The following is a 14,124-nucleotide window of genomic DNA, read 5'->3' as shown; positions in this document are numbered from 1 at the left end:
GATGTTTCACACACTGATGTCCGGTGTCTCCAGTAGCTTGACTTTTTGTGCTATAGATAAACATAAATGCTGCTTCTTTTTCTCATCACTGTTACCCATAGGGGTATCTGCACGTCTTTTTGACATTTTCAACAATATGTTTACAACACAGAGAAGAGAATAAGCAAAAACCACAGTAATGCATGTGGGTCTTGGCCCCATGTGAGGCATCATGGAGAATCTGCCATTGGCATGTCCAGCCTGCACGTGTGCTATTTTATTACCCTCCATGGGTGTGCTTGTGAGGTGGAATCTGGGTGAGTGCAGAAAAGATATATCCCAGCTGAAGGGGGCTGGGAGGGTCTTTATTCCTTTGGGGAGGCTGAATAAACTGCATGTTGTGTGTCTACAACCCCATGACATTAGATCTGTTGTAGTATTTTCCACTTGTGTTCAAAAAGTTTCAGATCTCGGGGAATGGTCATGCTTGAAGGTGCAGACCCGGGGAGGTGGGGGGGATGGAGGTATGACTACATGATGAGTGCCAGGCGCACTGTCTGGAGAATGAGAACGGACGCGCTTGGGACTCTGACTCGGGGGGATGGGTGGGACATGGAAAATGTATATGACCTAAACTTATGTACCCCCATGATGAGCTGAAATTAAAAAAAAAAAAAAGTTTCAGATCTTTGGAGCATTTTGGATTTTGGGTCTTTTGGATTAAGGATGCTCAACCTGTATCCTTACAGTTCGGGTGGCCCCCCCTTTTTTTCTGCATGTGGTTTTATCTCAATGGCCTCTTCTGGCACTCCCTAGCTCTCTGCAAAAGCTGGTAGCAGAAGCTAAAGAAATAGGTTTCTTTGAAAATCAGTAGTTTGTTTGCTTTTAAAGAAAATCTACTTATGAATAACATAAGTGTTCTGTTTTCCATCTTCTATTTATGCTCAAGGCAATGGGAATTGTGTGGCTCTATCCTCTTTGTTGATCTGTATAGTTTTGAGAGGATGTGTAGATTCAGATATTACTTAGCTTCTCAGAAGTCCCTTCTTTATTGTTTTTGATAAACTCTAAATCACTAATTTCAGATCACTAATGATTTCATCACTAATCACACAACTAATTAGTGATTTCAGATCAGCAATTATGTCATCAGCCATATGTGTTCTTTTGTTTCAACTCTTCTATAAATTTTTAGGTTCTGGCATCCTATGTTTAATTTCTGAGAACTATTTCTTATTCTTCCATTGCTCTCTTTTCATAACATTCTTTGTATCATAGATGTAGTATCCTTTCAAGCATCTGAGATTACTAATTAGAAAAAATACGAAAGTTTCTTTTTTTCATTGTTTCTAGGTTGGGTGTTCTGTTTGTTCACCTCAGTCTTTCTCTTTGATGCTTTAGTTTTATTTATTTCGGAAGAACTTCGGTTACCATTTCAGATTTATGAAGGGTTATATCGTTAGTATAATTATCCGGTTTGGGTTTCCTTTGCAATTGGGTAGATCTGTTTAACCAAAGTCCAGCACTAGAACGGGAGGAGATTAAGGCCAGTAGACTCTGCAACAGTGGATTGGTCCTGTAGATAGATTTTCCTTTAAGGATGCTTGAATAGGGAGTAGGCAGGACTTTTATTTATCATAACAAGGAGTACTTTGCTCTGGAGGCAGAGTTTTTTAGTCAATGTCATTTCTAGAAAGACCTGCTTTTCATATTCTTCTTCTTCTTTTTTTTTTTTTTGAGACAGAGTCTCGCTCTGTTGCCCTGGCTAGAGTGCTGTGGCGGCAGCCTAGCTCACAGCAACCTCAAACTCCTGGGCTTAAGCAATACTTTTGCCTCAGCCTCCCAAAGAGCTGGGACTACAGGCATGTGCCACCATGCCCGGCTAATCTTTTTCTATATATATTTTTTTAGCTGTCCAGGTCATTTCTTTTTATTTTTAGTAGAGATGGGGTCTCGCTCTTGCTCAGGCTGGTCTCGAACTCTTGACCTCAAGGGATCCTCCTGCCTCAGCCTCCTAGAGTGCTAGGATTACAGGTGTGAGCCACTGTGCCCAGTCTCATATTCTTCTAAGTCTTTTCTACATGCAGTCTGGAGATTCTTGAAGCCCCTGCTCTGTCTTCTCCCTAGCTTTAACCCCCATATCCTAGGCTCTCTCCTGGCAAATCTACATTGTAAAGAAGTTCTCAAGGCTACAGATGGGGCAAACTACAACCAGCTGCTTCCTGTTCACAAGGAGTGGGCTGGGGATGGGAGGGAGGGGCGCATTGTCCTAGCCACTCAACTGTGGCCACAGAACACCTGGAAGTTTGTTAGACATGTAGAATCTGTGGCCTTACCCCAGGCTTCTTCAGTTGGAACTGGTATGTTTAACAGGACCCTCAGGTGATTGATGTGGACTTTAAAGTTTGAAAAGCCTTGTTATATATGGCCACTAAGTAATTACTCTGCTCTTCCTGCTCTCTACCCCCATCTACTTCAAAAGCAAGACTATCTTGGGTGCCACTAAGAAGCCTTCAAGAATTTCTGCTTTCTTTTCTTTTCTTTTTTTTTTTTTTGAGACAGAGTCTTGCTCTGTAGCCCAGCTAGGGTGCGATGGCCTCATTGTAGCTCACTGCAACCTCAAACTCCGGACCTCAAACAATCCTCCCACCTTGGCCTCCCAAAGCCACCACACCTGGCCTCTCCCTCCATTTTCCAAGGTCAGCATCATTAGAAAGGGAATTAATTCATATCCACGATCCCAACAAGATCTGATCCTTTTCTAGTGACATTATCTATCTGTTGCTTCCCCCACAGAATCCCCTAGTTTTTTTCATTTTCAAATATTTAATGTAAATTCTAGGAATCAATATAATTTAAAGGAAATTGTGGTGGAGTGTTTGTGGGGTGGGATCTGTAAGACTAGAAGCATTTTATGGCAATACTTTAAACAACTGTTTTATATCAGTACACACAGTAGAAAAACCTAGAAATGTGCTTTAATTCTTATATTTGTTCCTGTATTTATTTATTCATGAGGAATTTATTCCCATTACAGCCTTACATAGACTTTATTATTGATCAGTAACATACTTACTTCTCTTTCCATTAAAAAAAAAAGGGGGTAGTGGGAGGATGGAATTTGAAATGTGGAAGCTATACCGGAAGGAATATTTGACTGAATGTAAGGAAATGGCCACCTTATTCTGTGAGCAGCCTGGCAGAGAATTAGGTCGGCTTGGAGGCAGTGGACGCCCTGTTACTGGACGTGTCTGCTGTAACTGAATAGGTGTCCCATAGGGACGTGAAAGGGGACCCCTTCATTGCTAGAGGACTGAACTAAGTTATTGACCATGTTCCTTCCTCCTATAAAAGGAAGTGTCCTCCAAGTATGGTCTATTCTATTAACGACTGTGGCTGATTCCTAAAGCTTCAGTTTTCTATAACTCTAGATATTTTATTCATAAATAGTCTGAGAGCTTTGGGGTTCTTTTTTAGTCTTTAAAAGTCTGTATGGAAATCATAGAAAAATGTAAACATACGCAAAAATCAAAAGATGAGTATAATAAACACCTGTTTCTATCCCCAGCTTCAACAATTTTCAACTAATGGACAGGTGTGCTTCATCTACCTCTCCACCATTCCCTCCCATCGTTGTCTTGAAGCAGTAGAGACATCACTTTGCCTGTAAATATTTCACTATGTATTTCTACAAGATAAGGATTCTATTCAAAACATAAAGATAATACCATTATCAACATCACAAAATATACTTCCATATAACCAAATAATTTAGTCAGTTTTCATATCTATCCAGTTATCCTTTTTTTCTTTTAACTTAGTTTGAATCAGGATCCAGAGAAGAAGTGAGGGAGTGGGGGCATATATTGCTGTTGGCTGCTCTGCAGATTCTCTCTTCTCTTACTCAGAGTTTTTGATCCCCACAAAGCACTGTTCTCTGCTGGCTTTCCTGCGCAGCAGGTACATCAGATTCTTTTCATTGGTCTGGGTGGGGAATTACCATTATCATCAAGGAGAACACTGGAGTCCCAGCCGTCAGTCTATTCAAAATGAAGACTTTAATTCTCCTACAGAGAAAGTGGGAAGTGACTTTCTACTCAGAATGAGGCATTGAAGAATACAGCAAAAGATAAGGTGAGGTTAGGTTTCCGGTTTGGGGAAAGAGGAAAGGTATGATGAAGATTCTAAGATAATATTCAAGAGATTAAGCTAAATTGTCCCCTGTGTCTTCCACTCATAATTTAATTATATCTCACAATCTCTTCTAAACTCTATAAAAATAATCAACTGAATTTGTAGACATATATCCGTGGTTTCTAGGGATTGAAGTTACTATAGAATCAGTGAGTTATAGATCAAGTCAAAAGGAGTGCTTGAAGCAAGCTTGTGTCAACCCAGCAGTTCGCAGGTGAAGATGTCAAGAGAATGCCACAAGTTTGGAAAGAATTATAAATACTTTGTTTCTGAATTAGAATGATAAATTTTTAAAAACTATAGTCTAATCATTTTAACTCCTGTGCCAGAAACAACCCTGGACACTGCCATTCAAAAGGGAATTCCTAAGTCTACTTAGAGAGTAAATGTCAACAAACATAAGCGATTCTAAAGAGTACTTTGATTTCCTCCAGTAAAGTGCCATATGCAGTATACCAGTGACAGTCATGTTAGTGTTTGAAATTAGGCATTTGAATTAGGGTTACCAATCATCCCAGTTTTCTTGGGACTGCTGGTTTTAGCACTGAAAATAATGTGTCCCAGGAAACTTGTAAGTCCTGGACAAACGAGATGATTTGTCACCCTACATTTGACTCAGTTCTTATGGCAATGAAATAAAATTTTAGTTAAACAAACTGCTTTCTCTGTCTAGCTTACTGAAAAAGGTGAATAATAGGAAAATATATTAATACCAGAGCTTAAGTAAGAACATAAATACCACAACTACCACAAAATTTCTCGGGTATTTTGGGGTCAGAACACATGTACCTCAATCTCTTACACTTAAAGATTTATATTTAATGATTTTCAGAATATCAGGTTTGACTTATCTTTTGATAAGTCAATTATATTTGTTACAGAGGAGTTGCTATGATTGGAAAATGAAGGAATATATTGTTAAAATATTTTCCATAACAGGACATCATGAATTTTGTAGCATGAGCAGGGGTTGAAAAGTCTGAAGATTTCAACTGAATCTTAACTCTGCATGTAGGTGTGACTTTGGGCAAGTTATTTTTTTTTTAAACATCTCTGAGAATTAGTTTTTTGTCTATTAAATGGAAATGTTATCACCGACCTGATAGAGTGGTCATGAGGATCATAGCAAATAGCATTTGTGCAGGTGTCAAGCACATCATAGGACTTTAGTGTTAAAAGGTACGATAGAGATTGGAACAACCAAGTGTTACCTAAAGAAATACATTGGTAAGAAACCCAATTTCCTGTGCATTTGGTTTAGTTGAAGTGTAGATGCCTTTGTTGAATGAGAGAGGGTAAACACACACGCACACAGCACCCCCAACAGTAGTTATTACTGCATGTTGTTTAGCATGTACACCTTATGGGAAGACTATGCAAAGACATTGTCATGATTCATTCTCTATTCTTTCTGAACTGTGGCCTATACACAATTTTCAGGTGACACAGCCTTTTATGTTCATAGGTATTTTCCCAGGGGATCCCATACTCTGTTTACCCAGTGCTCTGGTTGGTCTTAGTGCAGCTAAGAGGAGCCTGGTTGTGAGGGACACTTGCCCTCAGCTTGGCTGGGGAGGCCATATATGCCAGCAGCTGTGTATTTCATAGGTCAAAGAAGTGCCTGTGTTTATGAACTATATTGGCTGAGCCTCTCCCAGCTCCACCTTGTTTAAGAGACAGGTTGGCTCCCTTAGAACTTCTTTCAAAGATTATGTAGTTTAAATTAAAAAGAAAAGAAAAGAAAAAACTAGTATAACAGCAAAATAGACAAAATAAAACTGCCACGAGGTAAAAGCAGATTTGCTGTGGAAAAAAAATGGAAGGGGAGTAATGGGGTAGGGTGAGGAGCATGAGCATTAGCATCAGAGGGCTCTCAGTTTGAAAGCCAGATTTGCTAGTGTAAGCTCAGGCAAGTTATTTTATTTCTATCAGCCTCTGTTTCTTCATCTGTACAATGGCGATACTATCTATTTCATAAAGTTAAGTGAGATAAAAAATAAATATGTCTGACAAATGGTAGGAGCTCAATAAACAGTAGCCATTATTACTTAAAATTGTTATTTTTAACATCAGTGTTTGCTAGTGCTACAGAACTGTTTTGCTCATTCTTGTATCTCCTCTGAGCAGTGCCCAGTAATATTTGTAAGCTAAGCAATTGCATCTCAATAATCTATGAATCAAAGAAGAAATCACAAAGGAAGTAAGAAAACATTTTTAACTGAAAAATAACAAAATAATATATCAAAATTTATGTGAAGGTAGTTAAAGTACTGCTTAGGAAGAAATTATAACTTGAAATATTTATAATAGGGAAGAATAAAGGCATAAAATCAATGATGTAATCTTCTATCTTAAGAAGTTAGAAAAGAGAACTGCAATTAAACCCGAAGAAAGGAGAAGAAAGGAAATTGTAGAGGAAAAGAAAAAGCAAAGATAAATGAAATAGAAAACAGAAGAATAACAGAGTTCCAATTTCATTCCATAGTGATCAGAAGTACACCATTTGTAATTACAATCCTTTAAAATTTGTTGAGATTTGCTTTATGGCCCAGCTGATGGTCTATTTTGATAAATGTCCCATGAACCTTTGAAAAGAATGTATGTTCTGCAGTTGTTGGATGTCGAGTTCTTCAAAGTGAGATCTATGTCTTTACTGATTTTTTCGCTGCTTATTCTATCAGTTACTGAGGGAGGAGTACTAAAATCTCAAACTTTGTGGATTTATCTGTTTTTCTTTTATTAATAGTTCTCTCAATTTTTAATTAGTATACTTTGAAGCAATGTTATTGCATGCATACATGTTTAGGATTTTTATGTCTTCCTAATAAGTTGGCCCTTTTATCTTTATGCATCATTTATCTCTACCAATACTCCTTGTCTTGAACACTTCTTTTTCATATTAATACAGTCACACTGGCTTTCTTAAAATTAGTGATTGCATGGTATATCTTTTACTGTCCTTTTCTTTCAATCTGTGTCTGTCCATAAGTCTAAAGTGTATATCTCATAAGCAGTATATTCTATTTGTCTTTTAAATGAAGTGGTATAGGACATTTCCACTTAATGTGATCATTAAGGTGGTTGGATTTTAATCTCCCACCTTGCTGTTTGTACCATCTGTGACTTGTCCTTTATTTCTCCTTTCCTGCTTTCTTTTGAATTATTCCAATATTTTCCATTTATCTCCCCTACTGAGATTTTAGCAACAGTTTTTCTAGTGTTATGGTATGTATCTTTAAATTAGCCAATCTACCATGGATTAATTTCATACCACTTTATATACAGTATAATTTAATTTCATTCATTACTAGTTTCAATAGTATAATTTCATTTACTCCCTCCTATCTTTAATGCTATTGTGGTGATATATTTTATTTTACATATCTGATATATTTAATAATACTTTATTACTTTTGCTTTAATTAGTCAGTAGTCTTCAGTGAAGTAAAAAACATAGTTGATAATATTTCTCCACATATTTAACTTTTACAGTGCTCTTCATTCCTTCTTGCAGATTCAGGTTACCATGTGGGATTACTTCCCTTCAGGTTCATTTATTCGTCTGTCTATTCCCAGAATAGGCAACTGCCACTTCCTGTGAAAGTCTCCTCTAGTATTTGCTTTCTATGAAAGGTCTTAACTCTCTCTGGAATTTGTTCATTTATATTTCTTTGTCTTCAGAGTTCTCTCATATTTAAGGAAAACTATGGGTTTTTAACTTCATCAGTATTTTGTTTTTGATAGGAGTGAAATTCTTTCTAATTTGCTTCTAAACCTCATTGCTCACATATTTATTCTTTTCTGGCTATTTCTCCATGCTTCCAGCTTCATCCAGCCTAGAGAATATCCTTTAATAGTTCTTGAAGTGTATGTCTACTGACAATAAATTCTCTCAACTGTAGTTATCTGGAAAGGTCCTCATTTCATCTTCATTTTTAAAATAAATGTTCAACGGGTATGGAATTCTAAATGGGAGCTTTTTAGTCAGTACTCTAAAGATGTCATTCCACTGGATTATAGTGTCTCTTGTTTAAAAATTGAAAAGTTAATGATTATTTTTTAATGTTGTTCTTCTGAAGATTATGTGTCTTTTTTCACTGGTTGCTTTTAAAATTTTCTCCTTTCATTTTCAGCAGTTCTGTTCTGATATACCTTAGTGAAGTTTCCTTTGTTTTATCCTATGTGGTAGTAGAAGAACTGCTTGAATCTGTGAGTTGCTGTCTTTTATCAGATTTGGAAAAAATTTAACCATTTTAAAAAATATTTCTGTAACATGTTCTCTCATCTGTTCTTCTGGGACTTTTGTTCATATCCCATGTCTCTCATACATCATACATTCTCTTCTTTCTACTTTTCTCCCTCTCTGTGCTTCAATTTGAATATTTTCAATTGATCTGTTTTCAGTCCTATCCACCCTGTCTTCTGCTGTGTTTAGTCTGCTGTTAAACACATCTAATGAGTTCTTAATTTCAGATATTGGTATTTTATAATTCTAAAAGATTCATCTGGTTTGTTATGATAGATTCTAATTTTCTGTTGAAATAATGTACCTTTTAATCCATTTATCTACCTTTTTCTCTGATTTCTTTAGCATTTCAGTCACAGTTATTTTAAAGTTTTTGTCTGCCAACAATGGGAAAATCTGTAAGTCTGTATCTATTGACTATTTTATCTCTTGATTATTGGTCATTTTTTCTTGCTTCTTTGCATTTGTATTAGTTTTTATTTTATGCTGGATATTATAGACGCTATGTTGAGGAGGCTTATGCACATACAAAGAGTTTTGATCTGGTAGACAGTTAAATTATTGGTGGATTACTTTGATCTTGTTGAGGTGTGGTTTTAGGTTTTCTTAGGATGTGTCCATTTCTGTTTTGTCCTTATTCCTAGAGTGTAGCCTTAATCTGATGGCAGCTCCTATGGTGTTGCTTTTATTCCTAGAATATGGCTTTTCTGGAGTTTCATCTAAAAGCCCAGGGTGTTCATCAAAGTCTATTTATTCAGGCTGGGCCTAAACACCAATTATCTCTCCCTAGAACTTTGTAATCTTCATAATTTTTCATCAGTTCTGAGGCTTACTGTTCTCTGTAAGCCTCTGGGACTCTTGCCTAAATTTGTGGGGCCCAGGAGTTGACCAAGCATTAAAGTGGAATTTCCATGAAGACTTTTGGGGTTTTCCCTCTGAGGCTCCCCTTCTTGACAGCCACCCCGCCAATCCTGGCCACTTTTGGATATGTAATCTCCAATCCCTGTCTCTTCCACCTGGAAAATACTCCTCCTTGCACTGTGGCCTAAAAAATGTTCCCAGCAAGATACCTGGCTCAATATAGGGCTATGACAATGGATTGACCCAGTGATGCTTAATTTAGATTAGCTACTTATGTTTTCTCACAGGTTTGGCTTAGATCTTCTGCCTTATTCACATACAGATAACTTTTAGGGTAAAGTCTACCTTTTATCCAACAGTAGAGAGTTATTGAAGGTTTACTATGTGCCAACTACTTTTCATGTACTGTATCTCTTTTAATCTCCATGACAAGCACATAAGAAATAATAATAAGAGTGGAGGCCAGGCGTGGTGGCTCATGCCTGTAATCCTAGCACTCTGGGAGTCTGAGGTGGGAGGATTGCTTGAGGTCAGGAGTTAGAGACCAACTTGAGCAAGAGCAAGACCCTGTCTCTACTAAAAATAGAAAGAAATTATTTGGACAACTAAAAAAATATATATATAAAATTAGCCAGGCATGGTGGTGCATGCCTGTAGTCTCAGCTATTTGGGAGGCTGAGGCAGAAGGATTGCTTGAGCCCAGGAGTTTGAGGTTGCTATGAGCTAGGCTGACTCCACAGCACTCTAGCCAGGCAGCAGAGAGACTCTGTCTCAAAAAAAAAAAAAAGAAAAGAAAAGAAAAAAAAAGAAAAAGAGTGGAGAAGAAAGAAAGAATAATAGTTAGTACTTATACAGTATTACCAAGTACCAGGCATTGTTCTGAGCATTTTATATGTCCGTATGTATATACATACATACTCATTTAATCCTCACATCAACCTTATAGATTGGTACTATTTTATTATTCCTGCTTTATAAACGAAGAATCTGAGAAACTATAGGGATTAAGTAACTCCTCCCTCTCCCCTCAAAGACACACAATATATAAATTGTAGAATTCAGAATTCAAATCTAGTCAGGTTGGTTCCAAAATTTGTGATTTTAATCACTTCACTATTGATGATTTATTCTCACATTACAGAGAAGAGAACTGAATTTTAGAAAGGTTAGGGATCTCTCCAGTGTCTTAGTGCTAGTAAGTAGCAGCACAAGGGTTTGAACAAGACTCCAAAGCCTTGCTCTTTTCTCTAGACCACACTTCTTCCTAAAGGAGTGAAGAAAAATGTTTTCACTTTTAGGACTTTACTTTCAAAGGATTTTGTGAGAATTTTTTAAGGACTTGAGAGAGGACAAAATAGCTTCCTTTTGTTCTTAAAGAAGATGGTATCTTTTCATGGATATGGTCTATTGGCCGATTTATGGCCAGGTACTGGAAGGGGGTTGTTTTTCCCATTGACATGTGTTAGTTTTGAATACTTCTAGGACTAACTCTTAGGGAAGTATATTGACAGTTCCATGAGTGTCTGTTTTGAAAGTGGAAAGATGGCAGAGCTCAACCTCGAGGTCCTCTGCCTACACTGGGGACACATCATGCTCAACTGACTCATGTATCTTCCTTCAGGCATGAGCACATGTGTTCCTTTGGTGTTTCAAGCATTTGCTAGCTAGAAACAGGGTCCTTGAGAGAGTCTGAGAGACAACCTATTTGTTTTGTTAAGACTTCCAGGCTCAGGCTGGGAGAGGGGCTTGTTCCTTTGTTGGGGATGTTAGACCCAGTTATTCCCTTGTGCTGTGCTGGGTGTTTACACAGTGAGCCTGGAGTGCTATGGAGGCTGTAGGGTGCGTTCTGCTGTGGGAACCACACCAAACCCATGGATCTCACTTAATCTCTGACACTGACCACCCTTCTTTACAGTGTGGAGGCAGCCAGCATCGGGTTCGTCATTATTATCGACCGACGAAGGGACAAGTGGAGCTCCATAAAGGCATCCTTGACACGAATAGCTGTAAATATTTATTTTTGTGCTGTTACTATTATTATAAAAGTCATTTAAATTATCTATTCAAGTATGTCATTTCAAAGTCCTGGGGAAAAGGCAATTATGTGATATTTTTGGAAGGTCTTTGTAGCAGGTGCTGTTGTGTCATGTCCATATCCCCTCTCCCACTTGAAGGTCACCTACAGGCAATTCCTGAGCATGTCAAAGGCTTCCTGAGTCTCTCTACCTTACTGACCTCTCTGGTCACTGAAGAGGGACAGGCAGGGAGTGCTGGGAAGTTTCAGTAGTAACCTGTGACCATTGAGTTACAGGAGTTGGTGGATAAATATTCCAGCTTCTGTACCTTTCAGTGGGACAATTCTGAGGTGTGTTCCACGCAGTACCTCAGAGGGTCTCAGCCCCTTTTGCCTATAGCAATAACCCCCTAATTGATACACTGGCTCTCTATTCTTTGTTGTTTTTCTTTCCCATTTGAGTTTCCTGGAATCACCTCCCCAACAAACTATTAAAAACTTGTACCCAAATCTTTGTCCTGAGGGTTTGCTTTGAGGGACAACCCAATTTAAGATAGTCTGTATTTCAGTATTCATATTATTTTTTTCATAGATTAGAAAGACAATGGCAAACCAGACAGAATGATATTTAATTAGCTTGATTGGAGGTGTGCTTGTATTTGGCATTAAATTGTACAATCTTGAATGGGCTTCCTTTTCCTTATGAGTCTGACTTTGATCCCTGTTTGTTGCCTTTTAGCAAGTAGATGTATCCTCCCTCTGTAGGGACTTCAGACCTGTGAACTCAGCCACATGGTCAAGCAGAGGTGCCTGAGGGCCAGCACATCAGCATTTTTACCTGAGCACACACTCACTTTTACCCACTCACAGAAGCAGTCACACCTACAGACTTGCACACACACACACAGTCCCTCTTAGATTGCTTTAGAGCCCCATCCAGATTCACTAATTGTGTCTTAGCTGATTTATTCTGTCATGACATAACAAAATGCAAGGTCCTTCTGTTTAGGAGCTTGCGTTTCAAAGATGGGAGAAGGGAATACTCCCTTCTGTTTTTGCATGGATTGTTTGGTCCCTTTAGTTTTGGTTACAGGATTTATCTTTGGGGTAATTGGAACCGTGGTTGATGCCCATGACTATTCCAGTGGTCTGGCTTCTAGTGTTCTGGTTTTCCAGGATTCATAGGCAATACTTGAATAATATAATATTTGAGCCTAATTTGTCCCAGAGTTACATTTATCACTTTATGTGCAAAAGATGCTGTAGTGCAAAAATCCTACAATCTATCAGAATTTCTTCAAGTGCTTGTTGAAAATACAGATACCTATATTTCATCTCAGTCCTAATGAGTCAGAATAGTTTGCCATAAAGACCAGATTTTTTTAAAGAAAATTAGTGACTTAGGAGGTTGTTTTGGGGGATCTCTGTAAGAGTGGAAAGCCACGGGCAGTTCCCATGGAGACTCAGGTTCCCAAATGTACTGCTGAGGAGTTATATGAATCTGGGTGATCTCTTTGCTGAGGACCTCACCTGGAGATGAGGGCAATACTTCTGAAAGCAGCTTGACAATAGTATGCATCAAAATGCTTAAAATACTAATTCTTTGACTCAGTAATTCTTCTAGAAATCTATCCTAAGAAAATATTCCAAAATGTGATAAAGTTGTTCATGTCAGAGTTATTTATAATAGCAAAATTATCAAAAAGCCTAAGTGACTAGCAATCCCAATAAAGGATTGGTTAAATAAATTGTATACCCATAAAATTAATATTTCCAAAGAATTTATTAATAACAGGAATAAAAGCCTATGGTATAATGTCAAGTGAAAAGGCAGATTACAAAGTATTTCTACAGTCTGAGTTTAACCATGATAAAGACATGTAAACAAAACGGCCCATAAGTAAATAAATTGTAATACTTATGGCTGTGAGATCATAGATGAGTTTTCTTTTCTATTGTATACTTTTGTTAATTTCCCAATTTTTCTATAAAGAACATGAATTATTTTTATAATCAGAAAATTATATGCTTATTTGGTTTGCTTTGGTTTTTCAGAAGGAGTTTGGATTATCTGACCTCTAAGGTCTCTTTTAGCTCTGAAATCCTGTGAAATCTACATCCACGGTATCCGCTTTAACTTTTTCTTCTGTAATCTTGGGCAAGAGGAGACCAAAGTAGACCATGATAATGGACATGACATTTTCTCTTGCTTCCCCCCTGACACTTTTCATGATACTTCCAGGTGGCATTTCCAGGAAATTTACAGCTCATATTCATCCTTCGTCCATCCTGCTTTATCCAGAGGACATTTACTGACATTGGCATTAAATACTATCGAGATGAATTTAAAATGAAAGTGCCGGTAAGCATGACCTTTCTTCTTATCTCCACTTGGCTAGGGTATCTGGAGAAGATGGCATTTGAGCAGGGTTTCTAAGAAAAGTCAGATTCAATAGGCAGAGAGAGAGAGAGGAGGGTGTTCTGGGCTGAGGGAACAGCATGTGTAAAGGCGGAGGCAGGAAGTGCACATTTGATTTGAGGTCCATGGGAAGACACATTTTTGTTGGAGTATGTAGAGGATGATCTTTTAGAAGTGAGGTAGGAAACATTGAATAGGTCTTCAATGTGAGGACACAGGGTCTGGGTTTTATTCATTAGGCACTGGGGATCCTGGGAAGGTTTTCTAGGTGAGGAGTGACATGGTAAAGTGAGACTGGAGTTATATCAATCTGATAGTGGCGTCTAAGACTGTAGAAAGAGATTGAAGGAGGAAGCTAAATTGTACAGATGAAACAAAATATGGATCTAAGATATGGGGTGACATAAATAT

At 37.9% G+C, this 14,124-nt stretch overlaps 1 protein-coding gene across 1 annotated transcript in view; it reads left to right on the top strand.

Annotated features, from left to right (window-relative positions):
* Window positions 1–14,124, top strand: part of MCF2L2 (MCF.2 cell line derived transforming sequence-like 2) — a 207,706-nt gene that overhangs the window by 61,718 nt on the left and 131,864 nt on the right. The window contains exons 5-6 of the mRNA XM_045539773.1: window positions 11,196–11,286; window positions 13,537–13,656. Of these exons, the coding sequence (XP_045395729.1) occupies window positions 11,196–11,286; window positions 13,537–13,656 (211 nt within the window). The remainder of the gene's footprint in view (window positions 1–11,195; window positions 11,287–13,536; window positions 13,657–14,124) is intronic.

This window comes from Lemur catta, chromosome 1 (genome assembly GCF_020740605.2).
Source record: "Lemur catta isolate mLemCat1 chromosome 1, mLemCat1.pri, whole genome shotgun sequence".
NCBI lineage: Eukaryota > Metazoa > Chordata > Mammalia > Primates > Lemuridae > Lemur > Lemur catta.
The sequence above is the reverse complement of the archived record's forward strand: the minus strand, read 5'-3'. Positions and strand labels throughout refer to the sequence as shown.